This window comes from Fundulus heteroclitus, chromosome 24 (assembly GCF_011125445.2).
Source record: "Fundulus heteroclitus isolate FHET01 chromosome 24, MU-UCD_Fhet_4.1, whole genome shotgun sequence".
Taxonomy (NCBI): domain Eukaryota; kingdom Metazoa; phylum Chordata; class Actinopteri; order Cyprinodontiformes; family Fundulidae; genus Fundulus; species Fundulus heteroclitus.
Genome location: NC_046384.1, coordinates 12113858 through 12138727, shown reverse-complemented (window position 1 = coordinate 12138727; position 24870 = coordinate 12113858). Strand labels below are relative to the sequence as shown.

At 42.5% G+C, this 24870-nt stretch overlaps 1 protein-coding gene and 1 long non-coding RNA gene across 3 annotated transcripts in view; one reads left to right on the top strand and one right to left on the bottom strand.

The window, feature by feature from the left end:
* LOC118557724 overlaps positions 1 to 7977 on the top strand; it is a 30309-nt gene extending 22332 nt beyond the window's left edge. The window contains exon 3 of the long non-coding RNA XR_004927958.1: positions 7774 to 7977. This is a non-coding gene — a long non-coding RNA (uncharacterized LOC118557724). The remainder of the gene's footprint in view (positions 1 to 7773) is intronic.
* The window catches only part of LOC105921532 (potassium voltage-gated channel subfamily H member 8), a 57924-nt gene continuing 35149 nt past the window's right edge, over positions 2096 to 24870 (bottom strand). The window contains exons 9-15 of one of the 2 annotated variants that reach the window (XM_036127959.1): positions 23385 to 23584; positions 20951 to 21200; positions 16805 to 17019; positions 6183 to 6457; positions 3311 to 3420; positions 3173 to 3225; positions 2096 to 2991 (exon numbers count right to left, since the gene is read on the bottom strand). In XM_036127959.1, coding sequence (XP_035983852.1) covers positions 2419 to 2991; positions 3173 to 3225; positions 3311 to 3420; positions 6183 to 6457; positions 16805 to 17019; positions 20951 to 21200; positions 23385 to 23584 — 1676 coding nt within the window. In that variant the 3' untranslated portion in view covers positions 2096 to 2418. The remainder of the gene's footprint in view (positions 2992 to 3172; positions 3226 to 3310; positions 3421 to 6182; positions 6458 to 16804; positions 17020 to 20950; positions 21201 to 23384; positions 23585 to 24870) is intronic. The other variant, XM_036127960.1, reaches the window with a different exon arrangement.

Below are 24870 nucleotides of genomic sequence, written 5' to 3'. Positions count from 1 at the left end.
TTTTTTTTGGATTTCATTTCCACTAGAAATGTAAGTCCCAGAGTCTGAAGAAAGAGTGGAGAGACACAGGCTCCAAGTTGCTTGACCTCTGCTGGTGTTGGTCCACAGGATTTTTTTTTTATCATTACTCACATACACAAGCAGATATATACATACACAGAGACCAGAAGTTATCATTTGAATAAATAGGTCAATAAATAAAATCCCAAGACACAATAAACTAAATATGCATCTGCAGCCATAAAAAAGTAGCAGCAATAATAAACCAGTTTGCTGTTGCAGCTTTAAATTAGGATAAGAAATAGTGAAAATTTGTCAACAATTGTTCATCCAGATGGACTTTAAAAGCAGCAGGGAAACTAAACAGGAGGTCAGACTGTGGGGGGAGTGGTGGTGACATCCAGCTTTAACCAGACTGTAGAAATAGAAATGCTGCCTCACGGTGGCGACTTTGTGGTAATGCCACTTCAAGCGATGAGGGCGCAGTGTCTCCAGACACAGATTCACATCTTGCCTGAATTACAACTTGTAAAAAAAAGGGTCAATAATGTCCTCGTATTTTTACACATCCATAATTGATTTATGAAAAATTTTAATTGGGTAAAAATGTCTTGCAGTGTTTAAAAGCATACCCCAATGACATATATATATATATATATATATATATATATATATATATATATATATATATATATATATATATATATACACATTTGTTTTTTATGTTTGCACAGTTATAAAGGGTTAAGGTTATATCAAATGTCTAACAGCTTTGTTTTATGTTCCTCATTTTTTAAATGTGAATTAAAGTTTAAATCTGAAAGCGACTGTCGGAGGCGGCTGTTGATGTTACGGTTTAGTCAGAAAGCTGACAGGGTGTTTTTTTTTTTTTTTTTTTTTTTTTAAATCTTCCCACTTCATGAGAAATTCAACAGAGCAGAGAGAACCTCTTTTTTTTTAAACTGTGTCCGAGCGTTGCATTTGTATGCCGGCCTGTGTGCGTGTGTGAGCTTTCCAGTGGTCAGTGGTTGAACTCTTTTTGCAAAGTAATCCCTCTGCAAATAAAGACCGTGAGCGGGAGTGGAACCACGGAGTCAGACGCTGGATCTGGTTCCCACGACAAAGCGCTTGTCTCCATTACAGAGGGGTCAGATGGCATAAAAGAGACCAAAATGAGGTTTTGCATGAACTCACACAAATATACCGACATATCAAAGGAGACCGCCCTGCATCTTTAGGATTTAAAAGAAACAGTTTAGTCTTTGAAGCAATAAAAAAATGATTATTATACAGTTTTGATCAATAGAAAACCACCATAAAGGGGGAAAAAAGTTGTGGAGACTGAATTTCTCTTCCTAGTTAAGAGCCAATAATCAATCTTTACTTTTACTAACACTGCCTCAAACTACTGTCATTCATTAGGAAATATATCCCAACTTTTTATTTCTAATCTGAAAAATGAATCCAACCCAAATCTTTCTGTTTGTTGAATAAAAGGTTAAATCGGCAACACTTGCAGGTGAGAGAACAAAGTTTTAATGAGCATTCTGATGCTTCAGAAGCGGCTAACATGATCTTCGATCATTAAGACGTCTCAAAGTGTAAACACGATAACTCAAACCAAAGATTTTCCACTTTTAATTTGACGTATTTCCTGCACATTTCATCTTAAAAGCAAAAAAAAAAAACAATCTGTTCCAAAGGGAAATCTTCCAAATACTAAGGTGCAGAAACCTGGTTGCACCCTTAAACTCCTTTTTGCCGCTCCTTTTAAATCAATTCAAGCATCCAGCCATCTTTGGTGAGGCTGTATTAGCACACTTAATCTGGATATTCACCTTTTCTGCCCTGCAAATCTTTACTGAATCCATCAGGTTTAGATTTACTCCCTTTGATTATTCTGGCCTTTAATGGAGACAATTTTAGTCTTCGTAATGAAACAGGAAAGGTCAAATCTGGCTTAATGTCAGACATTCAGTGTGTTTTAAACATCTGGCTTCAGCTTAATTTGTAAACCTGAATGTGTAGTTTCCCCCCTCTGCGGATTACAGGAAATCCATAAAAAACGAATTCAAGCTCCTAATTCTGGTTTAAAAAAAAAAAAAAATCATTGCTGTTTTTTTTTCTGGTATAATTGGAAAGAAACGTAGTTCAAATAAATCCTTAAAATCCCACAATTAACGGGATCTCTGCCATAAAAGGACCGTTTTACTTCCTACAACTCCCAGAATTCCCTTCATTTGTCTGTTTCTAAAACCGTTTCAGGACCAAACACATAAAAAAAACACAGTTTAGCAAGTTTGTGTTCACGTTTTATAGAGCGTGCTCATGAGAAGGGTCTAAAAACATGTCTACAGAGCAGCATGCCAGACTCGGGCCAGATTGTTCGTCATGCAGCTGGCCGACTGAGGTCCGTTTTTACACCGACGGCTGCCCCTCGTCGACGAAGCTGAGCTGCACGTCGTGCACGTTCATCCCGGGAGTTTGGGGGTTCGCCGCCGTGCCGGAGGCTTGCAGAAAGGGCCGGATGCAGGAGTGGGAGGATGCCGGGAGGTGGGATCGGGCCTGCATCTGTGACTCGGAGCCGGGTTCTGATAAATCAACCAGGAGAGGAGAGGTGAACGATGGGATGGAGGACGAAAAGCAGGGGTGGGATACAGCCGTGTGCTCGTGAGGAGAGCTGTTGAGCGAAGGGGGAGCCGAGCGATGAGAGGGAGGAGGGGAGACGGCTAGGGAGCAGCGGAGGGGGTCGGGCTGCCCCTGAAACGCCGCGCCTGCGCCCCGCCGAGGGGAGTGCAGACAGGGGACCGGGGCCTGCTGGGCTAAAGTGGTCGGGCCCGGCGAGCAGCAGCGAGGGGACACGCTGGGAGGGGGCGTCACGGAGCAGGGCATCAGCAGCGCGGAGGGGTTGTGGAAGAGGGGCTTGAGGAGGCGGGTCATCTCCTGCAGCTCCTGGCTCACGGCTGTTACCTGGCGGGAGAGGACGCACATCTGGGGAGACAGACGAGAAGGGTGCGACGTAAGACGTAAACGACAAATGTCTGAGAATGCATCAGGAGAAATGAGTGGAGAACTAACTCCTTTGCAGGTTTTTAAGACTCTAGTGTCGCCTTCAGGGCCAAATCCGACAAGGCGGCGTTTATTTTTCGACATGCAAGCCCTTCAGGTTTACCTCGTGCTTTAGCTTTTCGATAGTCTGCATGGTGTCGCCGCCGTCCCGGGCTCCTGGGTACACATGACAACCCGTGAGTTAAAACAGGAAGCTAGCAGCTGCAGATCAGTCCCCTCGTTATTTGTTCTGGTTTTTAACCTGGAGCGGCCGGATCGGGGCCGGGCAGAAAGCGCTGCGTCGCGCTGGGAGAAAAGTCGAACCTCTGAGCCGGGCTGCTCTGGTGGTCCGTCTCGATGCCGTCCACGAACCTGGAGAGGCACGGCACAGGCGACACAGCACCATCAAAAAAAAAAAAAAAGGTCAGGGGGTCATCTCGAAACAAGAGATCCTCGCAAGAGAGAACAAGAATCACCAATGAGAATGAGAATTCACCAAGATGCAGTGAGAGAGAATGTCCACACGGGGGCAGCAACGCATTAAAAACAACCATACATACATCCCTAATTTACCGGGTTGAATTAAAATTAACAAGTGGCCATTATGCAGTCTGTGCCGCAGAGAAAACGAAAACTCATAATTGGCTTTAGCCACCGACCGGATAGATGGGAGAGGGTCACCATTACTGCGGTAAAGATGCTGCGATCATAAAACCGATCCTGCAGAGCTCTATTAAAGTTCTAATTACAGATCTAATTGAGGCACCGGCGGAGACTATCAGCAAACATTTCAATTAAAATTTTTGACTCTTGAGTCGGCTCATGAGTTAACTCACCCCCACGCATAATGGCGGACTCAGCCCGCTTTCCTCTCAGGGCCGTGGAAGCAACTTCTATCCCCTCTGGGAGCAGGAACGTCCTCGGTAAATTTGGGCTAATTTGACAGCTGTGTATTTTGTGATGTTCGCAATTTGAGTAAGTGGCCCCAAAAACAAAAAAACAAAAACAGTGGTAATGGTTTTGTTATCGTCTGCACAGGAGTTAAATTTTTTTAGTGCGTTGTCCAACAATGCCATTAAATCTCAGCTCCGGGTGATTTCTCAGATGTTCTCGTTACCTAAACTTGTTCAATCGCCGGTACATAATTTCACCTGAAAAGCGCACATTTGCAAATAAGCTGTGGTCTCCGCAGGCACAATAAAGGGCTTAGTCAGCTGCATCCCTTGTGCGTGGTGTAGAACACCTGTAAATACCTGGATTCATGACGGGACAGTCAACACCAGGCCCTGAGGTTTGTGTACGCAGGGAGGTATAAAGCTCTGAATCGGAGCTGGCGTTAAAATGAATGGCTGGAGGAGTAGGAGTGAAGCTACACTGTAAAAAAAAAAAAAATCTGTTGTTTTTACTGAAATACTTTGGCAGCTGTGGTTAGCAGAATGTTTCAGTAAAAAATGCAGTAAGAGAGGTTACCAACCCACCTGTAGATTTCACAGTGTACATCCGTACATCGGCCGCCCGAATTGGTACTTTTAAATACATAAATCATGATTTTAAAATGTAGTCACGGTAGTAGTCATAATCATAATTTATGTATACTACCGTTCAAAAGTTTGGGGTCACATTGAAATGACCTTATTTTTGAAGGAAAAGCACTGTACTTTTCAATGAAGATAACTTTAAACTAGTCTTAACTTTAAAGAAATACACTCTATACATTGCTAATGTGGTAAATGACTATTCTAGCTGCAAATGTCTGGTTTTTGGTGCAATATCTACATAGATGCCAATTTCCAGCAACTATCTTAATCTTTTTCTTTTACAGAAGACTTTGATCTGAAACTTTGAGTTTGATCTGAAACTCGACAGTCTATTCTTGTTCTTAGAAATTAAGGCTATTCCATGCGAGAAATTGCTAAGAAATTGAAGATTTCCTACAACGGTGTGTACTACTCCCTTCAGAGGACAGCACAAACAGGCTCTAACCAGAGTAGAAAAAGAAGTGTGAGGCCGCGTTGCACAACTGAGCAAGAAGACAAGTACAGTATATGTACTGCGGCCTCAGTCCCTGGCTCAGCTGACCCAGGGTCAGCTACAGCCTGTGGTCCTTTATGCATGTCTTTCCCTAACCCTGCCCCCCCCCCCCCCCAAGCCCTTTCTACAATGTATATAAATATAGATTTAAAAATGTAAAGATAACAAGCAGTCCACAGTTTTATCAGGTAATGTATATACTGAAAAATTCTGGTAACCACAGCTTTTTCAGTAAAAACAACAGATTTTTTTCTTTTACATGCCAGCACGGCGATGGCTCTGCTTCCTCTGGCTCTGGAGACCCTGCAGCCTCCCAACTGCTCCCAAAAATACTCTATCCCGACACTGAGGATGAAACTAATGGAGGAGGAGGAGCAGAAAACATTTTTTTTGATAACTTTCCGCTCACCCTAGTCACCTGGGCCAGTTGGCTTCAATTTCACGTCGTCTACCAGAGAGAGACGCCTGTTGGTTTGAGGATTACGAGCCGTTTCTTAGCTGTGCCCTGCAGGTTTGCAGAGCTGCTTTTAGGAGTTAAAAGTATGTTTATTTAAGAATATACAATCCCTACTACATGCTTATATCAGGATCCTGAGAATGCTGCAGCAGCGGCAGGAAACATTTTCTCCTTTCAGTTCAGAAATGCGCCAGAGCGTTCCTGCACCTGTCTGCAAAGGGCATCATTACGCAGGGAGCTTCTCTGAAACGTTGTCCAGCTGTCAAAAGGCAGAGGGTCAGAGGTTGGCGGCGGCGGCGGCAGCGGATGATGGACTGTCGGAGGGAAGCGGCACACACCTGCATGACAACTATGGAGCCAGACCTCCAGATGCTGACTGGCCCAGATGGGGCTCACTCAGGCGGTGGACAGAAATGAGATTGTAGAGCAGAGATATATTCTTTACGCACGCAGATGGACCGCAAAAGGTTACATTTTCACCCTTTTTAAAATGTACAAACCGCTTGTTAAGTGGCTGAAAACATCTCAAAGTCATTTCTAGTTGGGAAAAAAAAAGTCCAAAACGAAAGGTGCGAAATCCATCAGAGGTGAACCGAACGCTGCGGATACCTAAAGCCTAATTAAAGGGGGGGAAGTGGCTCCCTACCGGGGGCTGAGGTCCGGCTGCAGGCAGCTGAAGCTCACCACGGGGATCTGCAGGCTGGAGGGCCGAGCGGGCTCGCTCATCGGCCTGAAAGGTCTCGGCGGCAGCAGCGGGGAGCGCAGAGGGGAGCGCAGCGGGGAGCGCAGACCTCGGCCCAACCTCCCCAGGGAGGAGATCTTGGGGAGGGGAGAGTGTTCCCCCTCAGATCCGGAGCCCTCCTCGTCCTCCTTGATGCTGGGAAGTTTCTTCACAAGGCCGCCGTTGCTCTCGCAGTCTGCCTGGATGGAAGAAACCACAAACTTGTGTCACTACGCGACCTGCGACGGAGCTCTTGTGTCGGTGTTTCTGCGTTCAGCTCTTTCTTAGAAAAAGCTTTTGGCAGAGCAATGGCTTTCAATAACTGTGCACTTGGTATTCTTTTTAGTTGAAAGTACTCCTGGCTCAGTGCTGTTGTCTTTAGCTGTGACTTTCATCTGGAAAGAGGCTTTAGAATATCTCTCTATGTGGTCTATAGTTTTCTTTCCCATAGAAAGTACTCCTGGCTCAGAGTTTTTGTTTATAACTCCGTCTCTTTATGGCACACAGTAAAATGAGTGCTTTTTAGGTCGCATTACCTTTATGTGTCCTTTTTTTCCCCCCTTTCCTACAAAAAGTAGTCCTCATTCAGTTAAATTCAACTCAAAAATACTTTGTTAACCCCATAGGGAAATTAAATGCTGGTGGGTTTCTTCAATGAGTTGTTGCAGATGGCAATGGCTGCAGGTGGGAAGGATCTCCTGCAGCGGTCCGTCTTACAGCGGAGCCAGAGAAGCCTCCGACTGAAGACACTCTGTTGTTGCATGGCAATCTGATGACGAGGATGCTCAGGGTTGTCCATAGTTATCCTAATTTTATGAAGAATCCTTCATAAAATGCACAGCCATGTCAGGAGGTTCTAGAGGAGTCCCCAGAATAGAGCCGGCCGTCTTTAGAAGCTTGTCGAGCTTCTTTAGGTCAAATTGTTCTGATGCTGCTACTTCAGCAGATGATGGCGGAGAAGATCACACGAATCACCGCAGACTTGTAGAAGATCAGACTTGTAGAAGAAGTGCTTTCAATCATGAAAACATAAAAACACAATAAGCACATAGAAACAGTCACTGATTATGTTACCAATAGCAAACAATAACTTGTATCAGGTGAAAACATCAAAACTCATCAGATTTTGTTCCAGATTTGTGGAGCATAGCAATTAAATGCTGCTTCTCCATGTTTGGTTCTGGTTCCGGGTCTGGAGGGTTGATACAGTTACAACCGGTCTTTAATGTATTCTGGTGCTAAGCCGTTCAATGAATTATAAAACTAGCAGAAATATTTTAAAGTCTTTTCTCTGAGCTACAGGGAGCCAGTGTAACTGGACTTTAGAACCGGGTCAATGTTCTCTATCTTCCTGGTTTTAGTGAGAACACGAGCAACAGCGTTCTGGATCAGCTGCAGCTGTCTGATTGATTTTCTTTTGGTCAGACCTGTGAAAACACCAATGCAGTAATCAATGCGACTAAAGATAAACACGCGGGGGAGTTTTCAGGTAACTTTCTGTTTCTCTTTGTTGCAGATGTGGAGCCAGCTTCAAGGAAGACTCACCAGGCGCAACCCCTTCAAACACCCAGCGCTACCAGACCCAAGAAAACCCTGAAAAGTGAGTTTTCCTGGGTTTAAACGAGACATTTTGGATTCTTTAACCTAATCGAGGCTGCCAAGTTTTTAACTATTACGGCAATAAAATTCACATTTGCAATGATTGTGTGAATTTTTGCCTCATCGCTTCTGTTTTTTTCTTGCTCTGCCAAATCCCAATTAAGAGATTTCGCTCCTTTCTACTATTAAAGCAAAGTACAGAACTCTGCATCCTAATGTTATATAATAATAGACATACTTAACAGCCAGTTTATTAGGTACACCTTGATAGTACCCACCCTGAAGAAGGAGGCGTCATAAACATTGGAAAAATTCAATGTAAAACCCAAACGTTGGCAGTAGATTAACACTAAAACTAACTGGGAAAACATTTAATTGGCAACCAAACAGGTGTATCTGGTAAGAGCATGCCATTCCTGAGCACCAGAGACATTTTAAGCATTTTTATGCCTCTTTTTTGCTTAAATAAAACAAAACATATAGTGTTATGCATTTTTAAAATTCATTATTTTCTTCTTAATTTTATCCTTGACAGCCCTGAGCTCACGTTCTGACTGGTCTTGTGTGTCTGATTGTGGCTGCTGTCGCTTCACTTTTTACTCAGATGGGGGCGCTGCTGAGTCACCGAAAGAAAGTGAAAGGGAACAAATGCCATTCACAAGAGAGAGCCGCATTAGCGCTGATGTCCATTCAGCTTACAAAAAGCACGGCGAAGGAGCATCCTCATTCAAAATCACGCAAGCGTGGAAATCTTCGTGGCTGTTGAGACGAAACATGAAGGGCCTCATTATGTTCGCGGATCCTGACAAGTTGCATGAAAGCATACCTGCAGACAGACGTGCAGATGTGTCATTTTCGTTTTTAGGGATTTCTGCACGTTTTCTCCCACGGCTGATCAAAACACAGCTCTCTTTCTTCCCCACCACCTTTCTCCCTTCCCCACCCTCTGTTTGTTGTCTTCTCCATCCAGTTCTTGGCTCACATGCCCGACTGGTATTTATAGATCACAGAGGTTTAATTTTAGCAGAGGTTTGCCTGTGGAGGAGTGGGTTGGTGGGGGGGAGTTGAGAAGGCACTGTTTAGAATCAAGTGTCTGTATTTATGAGAGCAGCACGTGGCACCTCAAAAAGCCAGCGTGGCAAGACGATCCTGCATGTTCGCAGGTGTGAATGCATGCGCTCGGCGTGGGTAACAACGCCCAGGCGACATGCGGACACTGTGCATGCTTTTGTGAGCTAAAGCATGGCCAGGAGCAGAGCTGGACTGTACACCGAGGGTGAACTCTGCATCTCTGTCCAAGGACAAAATCCGCTGGCCTGATGAAGCTGTGGTGTGGGATTCTCTGCAGGGTGAACGCAGTCACACTGTGGCCACTGCGGTAGCATGGGATGTTAATAATTCAATCTCAAGGTTTGAGGTTAGGGTGAGGCTACGTCTTCCGGAGGAGAATCTCCTAGATCCAAACGTGATGAATGCACGGCTGTGATTTTTTTTTTTGTGTGTGTGTGTGTGTGTGTGTGTGTTGGCACGTGAATGCAAATAGCAGAGAGTTTCCTCCTTTTTCCTCCCCTGCCACTTCCCTTCGTTCCTGATGTTCCGCCGTCTTGTCTCCATCTGGTTGGTGCTCTATTTTTATCCAGTTAGGGATGACCCTGTCCCTCCCCCACCCATCTGACAGCGCTATTTTTAGCCCCTCACCGCGGTCGATTGAGGATGCACCACTGAATTTCCATGCACGTGCATATATGTTGCATGTAATATGCTGGCTCCTATGTAGGCAATTCCCTTTTTTTCCCCCCTCGGTTTAGTATCATGTTTGTTTGTTATAAAAGAATATTCAAATCTCTCTCCGAATAGCGAGAAGATCATCCCTCTTCTCAACGTAATCATATCTTCTCAATTTCAAATAAAAAGCTAAAGATTTTACGGTAATGATATTTTAAATTAATTGCAAAACCAGCGTTTTTAATGCAGTGAAACTTAATTTAGCGAAAGCGATGCCCAGAGCCTGAATGAAATTAGAGGACTGATAGCACTCACTGGCAAATCTGAAACGGAAGTTAAGAGACCAGCTCAGCTGGCATAAAGAGGGATAATGAGCGGAAGAAGCATCAGGGCAGAAAATAGTTGTGTTACTACCCTCCACCTGGCTGCTGGTTGTGACTTAAACTTTATTTTTTAGTCTATTATTATGGGTTTACATTCTTTAAAACTATGGTCACAATTAGTGTTGCAACGATACTGATACTAGTATCAGGCGGGGCTCTGATCCAGCACTAAAATGGTGGTATCGGTATCGGCGAGTACCAACAAATAGGGCACCGATACAATTTTGATGTTTGTATGTCACTTGTACGCAACCTTCTCTCTCCCGACTAGTATTATACATGTTATATAAGTTGAGAGCCAAAACTCAGGTTTTAAAAGAGATTATTCAATTATTAATGTATTTTTACTGTCTTACTGTTGCACTACTATTATACATGTTATAAGTTCACTAATGTTGCACTATGTTGGCCTTTGAGAGCCAAAAGTTTATTCAACTATTGTCACCCATTCCAGGTAGCCACATATGGCTAGGTCTGTGTTTGACATATATTGCTCGACCTTCTTGGGGTGAACGTTCAATATTCTGTACACTGTGAATGCAGAGCAATAAAATAATTGCTCACTGATTTAGTTGTAAGAAAGGCCCAACTTCCCAGCTATTGCAGCAACTTCAAATATTTTGCACGCAGATGTGAGCAAATATTTATCAGTGCAGACAAAGCCTCTGCATAGCGTAGCATATGATTAAGTAATATTATTATTGGGTTATCGATGCATTTGTCTAGCGTTTACACACATTTTGCAGCAGAGGGGACAACATGCAGCATATACTGCATCTAAGTTACGCCAGCCATTGGCACAGAAATTTGAAAAAAGAAATTACGTTCCAAATGCTTCAATATCGGATGTGCCAAGAGGAGATACCGCCTATTTTCATATGAGCGGGAAAGGTTAATAATCTTCAGATAAATCAATTGGTTTCCAATGATTTTTAAAACACTTTCCTGAAACAGAGATTTTTGAGTCACAGCCCACTGACCAGGAAGGTTCAGCCTTGTTTGGATGAAGAAGTTTGTTACAGCCGGACGTGGCAATCTCACACAGTAATGATAGAATAGATTGTTTTCTTGACAAAAAAATACTGTTCTGATAGAAATATGTGGAATCGATGTGTGGCAAAGGCAAAGAATGGTGCGAACATTTTGCTACAAAGATTATCTCTGCAGGAAAATGGGGCGAACTCTCTGTAATAAACGCCGCCTGGGAGAACATATTTTTCCTCACCCAAGAAAACCACTCTCTCCTTTAGACACTGTTTTTTGATGGAATAACTTGAATTTTGGATTTGATGGAAAAAATAACCAAAGCTGGGGAATAAGGACACAAAGCAGATTAAACCATGAATACAACCACTAGCCCTAGCAGAGTTGGTAGCCACACCCCTGAGCAGGAAAGAAAACACTGTTTTGATCAGTTAGATTATATTTTTCCTGTGTTTGAGTCAAACAGAAGAGAGAACATTTGACCACACTTTCATGCTCTTTATTTTAAGCATTAGCTTTAAGTGACATCCTTGGCCAAACCCATGAGAAAACTAACTAATAGATTTGAGTAATGTCACAGACAACATCCTCAGAATAACGTTCTGACAGCTACGATAATGTAGTGCAGCTAAACCCTCAGAAGTAAAATTATGCACTGATTTATGTGGAGAAAAGTGAGACTTGCAGAATCACTTGATGGCAATTGAATATATTTTGTTGACTTAGTTGTTTTGGAGAAAGAAGGGCTGAAACCTGTCGGCATCAGGGTGAAAATGCTGGTCAGAACCAGAGCGATGTCTGTCTGAATGATGCCAGAATTTTATTGATGCCAGAGGGAATAAGCGGGTCAGAAAATAGATGGATGGATGAATTTTACTTTAGATTTTTTATTGTTTCGAATCAAGTTCAACACGGAGGGCTTTTAAATCCCTGGATAGAGTGCTGGTTAGAGTCTCCAAGCTACTGCTCTCAGTCAGCTTTTCTTCCGAGTTTTTCCTCCTCATATAAAGCTTCAGTTTATGAACTCAAATTGGAGCTAGAGAATTCATTAGTATTGGTTTTATCTTGGGTTTATATTGTGCTTTGCATTGATGCTCAAATTCAGCACTACAAACCTAACATTATCAACTTCCTTGTCTTAGATTTTACTTTCACCCTTTATATTACATCTTTCTCAATTTCAAGCATAGAAATATACCTCTGGTGGTTTGTCCTGCATGTCTTTATATAACACATTATTTGTTTACAAAACCCAAGGGATTAAAACCAATCAGTTTTGGTTGTCATGGTCTTTGTGCTCTTTGTTTTCCATATATTTGAGCTTTTTTAATTCCGCCAGGTTTCTTGTATTGAATCCTTGCATTTGTTTCACATGTCAAGTTGTGCTTCCTTTTTGTCTGGCAGAGTTTCAGAATGAGAAAGTCCTGCCCATCTGCTACCGTTGTTTTGTATTTACTGACTTTTAATTAAAGCCATCTCTTGCTCTCCACCTGCTTACCTCTGGCTGAAAGCCTAAATGTTGGTCCACAAGGCCAAGCTGCAGCTCCACCGAATAGATTATGTTTTATAAAACACAACTGTGTCATCTGCAAACAAAATAACATTTGAAAACCTTTAAAACTGGCTTCTCTCTTAGATCACACCTTTGTAAGCTCTGCCATTGCACTGAGTAACTTTTTAGTGAATTTGATTTCAGCAGTAAACTGGTTATATTGTAAAAACACACACACACAAAATTCCTGTTCATTGCAGCAGAGTATTAGCAACACTCTCCCTGCAGGGCCATGTTAATTAATTAGAATATCGCTGAACGGTTTATTTGCTTTAGTCATTTCTACTGCATAGTGAAAGTAATTTGTAACAATGCGAGAAAATCAGCCTGTTCAGGAAGAACAGGTTCTTTCTTGAAGCAATGAACCCAGTTAAAGCCCATATCTTATGAATCTCCCCCTAACTCATGAAAGTGGTTAGCCTGGTTGCCAGTGCACCTTTCTCTACCATAGACTTTTCCCCAACTATATCAGTATGTGTGTGATGAATCTATATCATATACCAGTGTCACTGGAATACATTCATTTCTCAATCAAAAAACTGTGCTGGCACACACGACTACCTCATGTTATGTAAGCAAGAGAAAATGAAACTTAGGAACAGCAGTTGGGTAAGGATGGCGTATTGATATTTTAATCTTTAAGCCAAGTTTCATCTAAATATTTTTTTTTACCCTTCGTAATGCCTCCCCGCAGACGCCGCTCTAATTAACATGTTTACTCACTGAGAAAATGTGGTCTGGCTGTTTTCACCAGAAGCTGGCCATTCATGTGTAGATTACAGCTGAGATCCTACGCTAAATTCCCGGCATCTGAATCTGAAGCTCGTGTCTGTCATCTGTTGGCGGCGTCTCAAGCAGAAGACGTGGATTCCTCTGCTCCCCCTGCAGAGCAGATGGCTAATCCCTCTCAACTGCAAAGGCGTTGCGGACAAAACTTGGGGGAAGATGAATTCACAGATTAGAAAGTTTGAAGATAAAGAGGATGCATTGAGCGGTCATACAGTTGACAGGAGTGGGATCCAAATCTTAGACCTAAAAGGAGACAAAGTGCAGTGCCATGGAAAGTCGTTGACATCTTTTAGTCAGCAAAGGGTTACAATGTCATTTCTAAGACTTTGGGACTCCAGTAAGTCACTGTTAGGGCTATTTTTTCACAAATAGAACAGTGGTGAATCTTCCCAGGAGAGGCCGTCCAATCAAAAATACTCCAGGAGCAAAGCAACGACTCGTCCAGGAGGTCAAAAAAGAACCAATCATTGCATCTAAAGTTCTGTAGATGTTGCTTGCATCTATCTAGGAGTTTCAAGGCAAAACAATAAAATATAATGGACTTCACTTTGCTTTGCTTCTTATCCCTGGACGACTTACTGTTATAGATTTAACCATGAATTGTCTCATAAAAATCCCGAAAAGAGAATGTCTACCCATCAGTCCATGACCTTTAAGTTTAAGCAGACTAAATATATGCAAAATGAAAGTTTCAGAGACCCCGAGTCATTACATTTGGACTCAAACCCAATTAAGATGACCTTAAACAAGCTGTTTGTGCTTGAAAATCCCCTAATCCGGCCGAATAAAACAATTATGCAAGGCAGAGTAGGTCAAACTTCCCCCACAGCAGCACAATAGACTCGTTATGTGTGAGGATAGTTGTTGTCACCGAGGGTGGCACAACCAGTTATTAGGTTTAATAGGCAATTACTTTTTCAACATAGGGCCTCATTTTTTTTTTCGATGGGTTTTTCCCTCCCAAAATAAAGGAAATATCTTCTCATGTTATTCTGACATTATCGTTGGTTTGATGATCTGGAACTTTTAAGTGAGAAATGTGTGACGATGTGAACAACATCTCAAAGTCCTCTATGTGATGTATGGAGCAATCAACAATCACTTAAACATTAAGAGTAATTGGAATAGCCAGCGGAAACACTGTGAGTTTGCTGATTGAATTCAAAGCGCTTGATAAAGCTCTTCATGTCAACAGGTGGATAAGAAAAAGAAGACGGCTGAAAAAGTGACCGGAAAGCTGCTTCTCTCTGGATGTCCGGGCCCAACTCTTATGATCACGTTTCAGAGTCTGCTGAAAATACCAGAGAGCCTGTTCAACAAGAAGACGGCCATGGAGCAGAGGTGGGGGGATTTATTTTCCATCAGGCTCAGGATGGGTTTTCTCCTGGGTTTCTTAGGGAAAAGCTGCAAGTTTAAGCTTCTTCTTATATCACCTTCCTCTGTATCACCACCACTGCTTCCAGAGAAGAAGCTAAATCTTCCTCACAGTCATAAATTGAGAATTCTGTGTTTCGTGTTTGTACTTTAGGGGGGCTTGCAAAACTATTCACACCCCTTAACCTTTCCCCACATATTAGAATTACAAACTTCTCTGTACTTTAGTATGTTTAGGGTCCTTTTCCTGCTGGAAGGTCTTGGGTTTTCTTAAAGATTTGGTATTCGTCATGTTTTGTTGGATGTTAAGTACTTAAAGGGTAATCGTGGGAAGAGCAGGACGCAGAGTGCTGGTAGTGAAATTAGCAATCTAAGAGAATTAATGGGAGAATCCAGCAATAAATTGGAAAACCAGGAGCTAAAATACTGAAGCAGGGGTGGAAAATGAAAAAGGAACAAGAAGAACGAATCTGTAGAGATGTTAGACAGCTGTGGCACCTAATATCTAAACAATTTAGATATTGGATTAATTAATCCCAGACACTTATAGTTTACATTTGGATGGGAGATCAGAAAGAGGAAAACCTGTCTTTTCTCAGAGTTTAGTTTATCTGGTTAAAAGTGCAACTCTTGTTTAGTTCAAAATATACAATGGCATCACTTAATTCCGTGGTTCCCAAACTTTTTTAGCCGTGCACCCCCTTCTATGTCCCAACCGGGTTGATGCTCCCCCAATACCCCACACCTTCCAAAAAAACAAAAACAAAACAAAGTTCGACAAGACTTTTTATAGCAATATTAAAGGCAACATGTTTAATCATGCTCAAATGATGAAAACGCACATAATATATATATTTTTTTAAATTATCATTTGTGAGAATGAATGAAGGAGAGGCCATAAGGTGAGCATATCCGGTACATCGCGTAGAAGAAGATAACTTCTTCTATATTTCATCTTAAAATGAAGCGTAGAAGAAGACTTCTTCTAAATAAGTACGTTTTCGTGTGAATACATTTTTATTTATTAATTAAAATTACAGTTTTTGATTTTAATTTTTACAAAGGAAATGCATTTTTACTCGTCTGTATTCATCTCTTGCACCCCCTAGTGGCAACTCACGCACCACACTTTGGGAATCCCTGACTTAATTCATATCTTGCTTTGAAAAATGACTGTACTTCCTGTGGAGGAGGAGAAGAGCCCGCTTGCCCCCGCCCATCCTCAAGACCTTCTACAGAAGCACCATAGAGAGCATTCTGACCAGCTGTCTATCTGTGTGGTGTGGAGGCTGCAGTGCCTCCGACTGGAAGAATGTGAGGAGAGTGGTGAGGACAGCAGAAGGGATCATCGGGGCTCCTCTTCCCTCCATTAAGGACATTTCATCTGAGCGCTGCGTGGCCCGACCCCCGTAACATCATCAGGGACCCCACACCCCCCCACCATGGACTGTTCTTGCTGCTGCCCTCTGTGAAGAGGTTCCACAGCTTCCTCAGCAGGTCCACCAGGTTCGGCAAAAGCTTTTTCCCTTTGGCCATCAGACTGTTAAACTGCTGAAGCTATAACTGGACTCTGTACCACATTTGTCCTGCATTGTTTACATTTCAATTGCTGTACTGTGAAATCACTGTTGCACTTTATCCTGTAATTTTATCCTGTCATTTACTTTATTCTGAAATCTACTGCAACTCACTGAAATTTTTAAGCTGTATGCAAACGAAATTTTGTGCTTTACGCACTCTGTGCATACAAAATGACAAATAAAGTTGTCTAAGTCTAAGTCTAAGAAAATTGGGGACTTTTCTCGTATAAATGGCGACCTGGGAAGCCTACTCAAAGCTGCCCCCACCAAAACCAATCGCAATGCAGGGAATCATCTCGGAGGGATAAATTGCAATGCAATTCTGCCCAAAGAATGCAGCGTAGTCTGGTTATTTCCAGCAGCAAGTGGAGGGCACCTTCTCATCACAAGGGCATGCAAATTCACTATTGGCTGCACATGTACAAGAGACATAGGAAACCTGTTTAGGATGCCGCCCCCCCCTTCCCCCTAAATGATGCCGCCCTGGGCAACTGCCCATAGACATATGCATTAAGCTGCCGCCAAAACTAACAGTTGGAAACCAATGGGTTGTGGTTGTACCTCAGTGCTGTGCCCCTCTCGCAGGTTGTACGTCAGATCGTGCTGGATCTCGGTGATGAACTTTTGGGCGTAGTCGGGGTAGAGGCAGAGCACCTCGCGGAGCCCTTTGAGGCTGATGTACTGCAGGTCGCAGTAGGTGAGGGCCTTCACGCAGGCGTTGGTCTTAATCACCTCCTCCTGGGTGAGGCAGTCAGAGCCGATCAGGTCACCGCGACCTTAAAAGAAGAGACACCGGTACTTGGGGAAAAAAATTGTCAGAGGAAAAATGTCTTTGCGGTGAAAGTGGACCTTTTAACCTGGATTTCAATGCAAATTGCAGCAGATAAAGCATGAATTTGTTGCATAGAGAATTAAATGTATAGTGCTTTTTTAATGCACCTTATCTGCATCTTATGTTGTAGATCATCACAAAGTGGTGCTACAATTCTAAAATGAAAGGACAATAAAACAGTGGCTCTAAAAAAGTGTGTACCCCCGTTAAAAGTTTCAAAACAGTTATAATGTGCCATCCATCCTGTGCAATCAAGCTGAAATACGGGCCAAAAGCTGTCAGCAGGAGAAAACAGAAATGAAACAAAAGAGCAATGCCCTGTTTTTATAAGTGTTCACACTCTTAAACTAATATTCTACAGAGTAACATTTTGCTTTTAGCATTCAATCTTCTTTCTCATTTGCCCACTCTTATGTTACAGAAGTTGTGTAGATCCTTAGATCTACAATCTACGGATCCCTAATCTACGGAAGAGGATTAGGGCCATTACTGTAATAAAAAAAAGTCTTTTCAATTCTGACTTTTTTCTCAGAATTCTGACTTTATTCTCAGAATTCTAAAAATAAAGTCAGAATTGAAAAGACTTTTATTTTTATGTTTCTTGAGCGGCCCTAATCCTCTTCCATATGAAGCAGATTCTTGGCCATAGATTTTCTTTCAGCCTTTAATTGTCTTTTCTTGTAGATGCATATTGGTCAAAGTGACTGGTATTTGGGACTTTTTATATATATATATATATATATATATATATATATATATATATATATATATATATATATATATATATATATATATAGATATATATAGATATATATAGATATATATAGATATATAGATATATATATATATATATATAGATATATATATAGATATATATGAAAGTTGAACTTCTGCTGTCTTGAAATAATGCTTTGCCAACCTTCCATAACGGCCAGATTTGCGCAAAGCACAGCTAATTTTTCACTAATTTTCCTGTAACAAACCCACCGAAACTACATTACAAACAGATATTTTCTTATTAAGCGATGTCTGCCAGCAGTGAGTTGAGCTGCTCTTTGTTGACGAGTACAAGGACTGAATGCCAATGCAGGCCAGACTTAACACATTTTTCTTGTGTTTGTACAACTCTTTAAAGCCCCATGAATGATTGTTCTTCCTCCCCCTGTGTGCCGTCTTGTGTTTGGAGGCAAAGGGGCCGAGTGCTACTTGAAGCTGTCGCCTGCTCGTTCTGCCTCCTTTCCTTGGTCGGAGTCTCCACCTGTGCTGCAAACACGAAGTGGCGTTGCCAAAGCAGTTTACCGCTCGCCTCCGGTTACGCGAGGCAGAACAGCCGCAAGGAAGGAAAAAAAAAAAAATAACACTTGGATTTTCTATCTCTCCCTTTGCACAGAAGAGAGTGATTGTGTGCGTTTCTGGGAGAACAGGAGGAGGGAGAGGAGGAAGAGCTCAGCGCGCTTTAATATCCACATGCCTGTGCACGAGCATCTAACTAATAATGAGCACGCCGTCTATCCTCTGTGGGCAGCGCTCTTTTTATTATTTACAGGAGTTAGGCCCTCGGTAGGAGAAAAAGCTGCGTTGCTAATTTAGCGCCTAAGCTTTGAATGAGGCGGAGCTGTTTCCAGGACTGTTTGGGATTCTGCCTGTGCCTCTGTATTCTGTTTCATCCGCGTTCCTTGGACTAGAAAGGGTTTCAGCGTTTTGTGTTGTGGGACGTGACCCCAGAGAGGCGCTTTCATCTGGAAGGAGCAACGGCTGTGGCTTTAGCTAGCCAATAAAGTTTTTAACAGCGTGGAGGTGATGCTCTTTTTCTTTCCTTTTTTTTAAACCATGTGCAACATTAATGTGGGGGATTTTCTTTGGTTTAGAGTTTTTAGCCTATTTTATCTTTTTGTTTTGTGCTTTTTTTTACCCCCCATCATACTGAAACCTTTTAACAAATTTGAGGATCAGACAAAGATAACATGAGTAGAGCCTGGTTACAGCCAGACCTGTCTATTTAAGATATTACTAAGCTAGAAGTCTGACAGCATGAAGTAGGCACAAGCTCATTAAAAACAAAACATATCAAGCCACAATTTAAAAAACCAAATACTTCAAGGACAGATGAAAAAAATATTTAATTGATCTTGGAAAAGGGTTTAAAGTCTTTTCTAAGGCCTTGAGACTCCAGAGATCCATGGTGAGAGCCATTACCAGCAAATGGAGAAAGAACAATGGGGAACCTCTCCAGGAGTGACGGGCCAACCAAAATTACTCCAATAGTGCTTATGTGACCCATCCAGAAGGTCACAGAAGAACAGGACAGCCTCAGTTAAGATTTAAGGCACCACTGCCTCACTTTTACCAAAAACAAAACGTATCGATCACCAAAAGTGGAAACTTAGAACATCACAGAATATCACGCCTATTGTCTAACATGGTGGTGGTAGTGTGACGGTGTGGAGCTGGTTTGCTGCTTCAGCATCATGGACACCTTATGGTAAATCAAGAGACCAAGATTTTTGCTCTCCAGTACTCTCTAGTACTTTGGCTCGATGATAATTCAACCAGCCGTTCAATGTTGCCTGAATTAAACGAACAGGAGTGAGACGAAATTCCTCCACAGCTGTGTAAAAGACTGCATTGCCATTCATCTCAACCGCTTAATGGCAGTTGTCAGCACAGTGGTTTGGATAACCTTCAATCACTCAACAAATTAACTAATCTTTTAAAAACTGCTTTTCGTATTAACTCAGGCTGTTTATGCGACAAAAGAATGCAAAAAAACAAAGAAATGTTTTACATGTTTGCTGGATTTGTGAGCAGAATATGGTTTTCTAGCATTGAGGCTGATGATGGTTTCATAGGGACAGAAATACCAGCATAGCTGGAGTTAAACCAGTGTCTGAAAGTGAGCGCCTTCACCACTTCCTGCAGCTGGGAACTTTGTTTTAAGGCTTACGGACTCCCCCGAAATGTGCCGGTCAAACTCCATCTTCCACCTGATGGGGTGTAAATCCTTTGCCCAGAAGGGCTGTTTAACACCAACATTATTGCAGCTTTGATAATACTGAGGGCTGCGCTTCATTAGATCCTTCTTCAGAGAAGGGTTCTGGCTCTCTAAAAAAAAACATCGGATGATCAATAACTTTATAAGAGCAAAGCGGTGATGCACAAATTTGAATTTAATGTGCATTTTCTCTCATTCTCAGAGCCAATTTTATACATACTGTGGACTTCTCATTTGTGGTGATTGTTGACAGCAGGTGGCAGTTTTCCTAGAACAAACCCCTCTGCTTCCACAATAAAGAGGAAGAAATAAGGGTTGATGGTCAGATCAGATAAAAATTGGCTTTTGTGCCACAGTGACGAGACGTATTCTTGACCACTGTATCAACCATTGTCACCCATGGTGGTGGATGGAACAATGAGAACTGATTATTATCAGCAAATTTGTCAACTTCATCTTAGATTTTGGGCATTATCGGGCCCCGCCAAGGCGGCAATAATCCCACAAACATCTGAAATAGTTTTGGAATGGATAAAGTTGGCTGATATTACACATCTGGATTGACCCTCCATCGGCCTGACCGTGTTTTTGCAGACCTAAAGAGGAGCTGCACTGGACTCCAACGGCGTCTTACAGTCAGACCGGTGATCCCGGCGCTGGTTTTTGAATCACCTTGCTGCCGGAATCTAGGAGGGCTTCTTTGATTTGGTGTCCTCAACAAAAAAAAGACCTTCAAGATTCAGGTGGAAAAGTGATCAGTTTCGGAGGCTTGGAGCACTGAAACCGATGCACTTCCCCGCCAACTTGGTTTCAAGCTTGGTAATACTGAATAACGCGGTGCTTTTTATGACGTTCACAGTAAAAAAAAAAAAGATTTATTTACCCAGAATGGCCAGAACTGTGCTATCCTTCAGAACCTCCATAGATCCCGAGCAGACAAAGTATATTGCCTGGAGAGCGTCGCCCTGGCGGATGAGGAACTCTCCAGGGGCACAAAAGGAGGTCCTGATGATGAGGGAGAGGGAACGGAGACACCCCCTGCTGGCTGATTCAAACAGCGGCAGCTGCAGCAGCTCTTTGTTCAGGTGCATGGCTATGTCCGCCCTGAGCTCGTCCGGGAAGTCCTTCAGCAGCTGCAGAGACATTCAGTAGAAAACTGTCACTCGATGTGCTAGAACCACTTCTTTCACTAGCTTTAGAGACACGTTCCCTTTCTGCTTCTTCCTCTGACCATGACTGCGTGGGAAGAGGAAGGTAACTGGCAAAATGAAACCTTTCACCGTCCCTCATATTCACGACTGGTACATCTAGCCAACAGTTCAACATTTCAGCTGTTTATACTTTTCTATGTTTCAGAGCAAACGCGTGTTGCAGTGGCGGCTGGCCCATAGGGGGCGCTCGGGCGCTGCCCTCCCTAGACGTGGAGGGGAAAAGTCAAAATATATATAGATTTTAAAAGTATTATTAATGTCAGTTTTTACTTAATAGTACGTGGCTACATGTGATAAGAATTATTAAAACACTTCTACTAATTGACTCTATCAATTGACTCTCATTTAACAGTGCATTTCCACCAACAGAACGTGTCATTTCTCTTCTACACTTGTGGGGCTGTGACTCAAGGAGCCCCACAAGTGTAGCAAAATAACCAATCGTATACTGTTGCTAGGGAAGATTTATAAATATTTGGCCAATCAGCATCGCCAAAATGAAGGGCTTTGGGGCTCCTGGAGTAGTAGCCCTAGCTGCACAGTGATAGGTGCACTTCACGCGTGACGTCACGAGCTACATCCGCGCTACATCCGGGTCACGGTGTTCGGCAAACACAGTACTGTTTTCGCTTACCAGCGTGACAAAACGTGTGAATTAGAGCGTACTTTTAGTTTATTTTTGGAATCTAAACAATGCCTACGTCTTGTTGTGCTCCCGGTTGCACACAGAGGCATTCCAAATCGTCGGATGTACGTTTCTGTTGTTTACCGAAGGACGAAGAAAGAAGAAAGAAATTAATAATTTCAGTGAAAAGGACGCAGGTAGACAATCCCAATCGACAGTGGGAGCCGTCATACCACGACAGAATTTGCAGTCTACACATCTCCGGTAAATACAACTTAATTTTGCACTAGTCGTTGTTCTACTTAAATCATTATATAAATAAAAAATTAGGATATATATTTAAGTCAAGACGTAAACGTTCGTTTCGTAATAATATACGTACATGTACAATGTATGCAAACCCTCTGGCATGAGTCTGTGAAAAGGATTAATAAGACAAAACCACCAAAATAATCCTATCTGAACAATGTTTTTTTATTAATTAAATGCTTATTGTGGAATCGTAGTAATTTTCTGACTTTTAATTTAAATGCATGTACTGGGTTAGGCAGGGAAATCTATTGGCCAGCCCCACCAAGATTTTTTTTCACCAGCTGCCACTGGCGTGTTGGTATCACCAAAAGATAGGCTGAGTAGAACCAAAGTCAGCTATAAAATATTTGCCACTCGGCTTGATCGCTGCCGGATCTGCAGAACGAGGAAATAGCTTTTAAAGTAGCTGCCTGACAACATGAAGTAGGCAGAAACATCAACATCCAAAGAAATCCAAGAACAGACAAGAAACAAGGTTACACAACCAGTTTAGGAGGCACCAAAGGAAGTAAGCATCTGTTATTATCATTATTGGCCACGTTTTACGCAGAGGACTGGTACAATATGTTGGAAAAATAACCAACATCAGCCGAAACGCATTTTAAGGCCGAAATACCTTGCACTCCTCCAACTGGTTGTTTTTTAGGAGGTGATTACTTTCTCACCTAAGGCCATGAGGGTTAAATGAAATACAATCTACATCTGAAAACTGCTTTCTGCCTTTACTCAAAAATGAAACTTTCTCCGACGATCGGAAACAGACCAGAGTAAGTCTGTAAGGGGGCAAATACTTTTCCACAGCGCCATAAGCGAAACGGCACTTCTGCACTATAGGTTATTCATTCTTGTTCCCCTAGTGTCTGTTATTATCACGATGATGCTCAAAAAGATGATTATCTAGGTTTAAATTCACAGAACAAGTCAACCAAGTCTAAACTTCACGTCTGAGGTCACTAATCTGTTAAATTAGGAGTGGAATTAACCCCGTTGCTACTTGCAAAGTCACTCGCAAAGTAAAACATTTTACACTGTCTGACACATTTTGAAGAATTCAAGTGACAGTTTGACATTTTCAGCCCAGAACTTGACCCTTCATACAGGACAGATATGTATGCTTAGCTTCTGCATTAACATTTCACGTTAAACTGTCCTGTTTGCCCCCCCCTTACCTCGCTGACGTCGATGCCATTGTTGACGGACCAGGTCGTCTGGAAGCACTCCATCATGCGCTGCTCCAGGGCTTTCGGTAGCCGATGCACACGGATGAAGTCCTTCAGGTCCTTGGTGCGGGTGTGGTAGAGGGAGCGGCGGGAGTACATCCTCTGAATGATGGCGGTCACGTTCCCGAAGACCACGGCGTGCATCAAGGCTACAGAAGAGAAGGGATAGAAAGGCTTCGTAGGGTCTCCTCTGTTGAGGTGGCCATGGAATAAGGTGGATTTTAGGCTCGGTGAAGCATTTCAGTGTTGATTTGGTCATATGTTGGTTATATTTATCCAACATATGACCAACCCAGTGTCAAGGTTGTTCTGGAGTTTAGATTTTGTTCTGGTATTTTAAAGGCTTAACGAGGCAATGAACTCTAAGACGGTTTCCTCTAGAAGAGAGGAAGGCTTTTTTTCCTGGTAAACTGTGCATGGTGACAAAATAAGATTTCTCCTTACCCTATTTGTCCATTCCAGTCTTAATCTGTGTTTAATTACTGCTCTGACTGTCGATATGACGGGGGTGAGGTTTGCTTGCGCCCATATTGACTAATGCTGATCGACACACACCTCGCCTTACTTAGAGGACATGTTCTCTTGTCTTTCCAGCTTTGAAGAGTAGCTGGGAGAACTGCGCCTCTGGGCCACCATAGCTATACCTCGGCAAAACTAAAAGTTCTGAACTGCTAATCAAAAATATTCCTAGAAATGGTGTAAAAAAAAAAAGCAACATTTTTATTTTATAGGGATTGTTAAGCAGGATCAATAAATGTAGCCTCGTGAGACCATCCTGATCTCGCGAGCTGTCAAGGTTTCACTCGCAGATCAGTCTGGCTACTTTCCGTTAAAGAAAATTTGGAGCCGTTCACCAAACGAACGTCCAATCAGCGTTGGCTTTGAGGCGGGTTGAGGTGTGACGCAACGAGAAGCGCGACAGTTCAGTCTAAAGAACATGGCGGCTTCAGCCGATGAAACTAGCGTTAGCGTGGCTATCGAGCAAGTTTTATCGGATTTACAGAGTATTTCTTTGCTGAGCTAACGAGCCTTTACCTGCAGCAGCAAGAGTAGCTTGGCTTGTGGTTGTGTTGACGAGTACGTCATATGCTTCGTTGATCTGATTGGTTTATTTGGCCCGTCTATCACCAACATAGGCCAATCAGCTAACCAGTATTTTCGCCCCTTCCCAAAATGACTTCAACGGAAGTATCCAGATGGATATGCGGAGCAAAGGAGTCAGGTAACAATAAATGTGGGACCAACAATTCTGCTCATAAAAAAGTTTTTCTTACCATCTCTTTTTTAACTGAGAGGCGGTGAGATTACGTTACCGCAATAAAAATGAGCATAAAGTCCTGTGGAAAACTAGGAAACCCTAAAACAGCCTATGGTGGTTCCAACATACTGTATCTGTCCATAAGGAAGGTAAGCTGAACACTGAAATATTTCACAG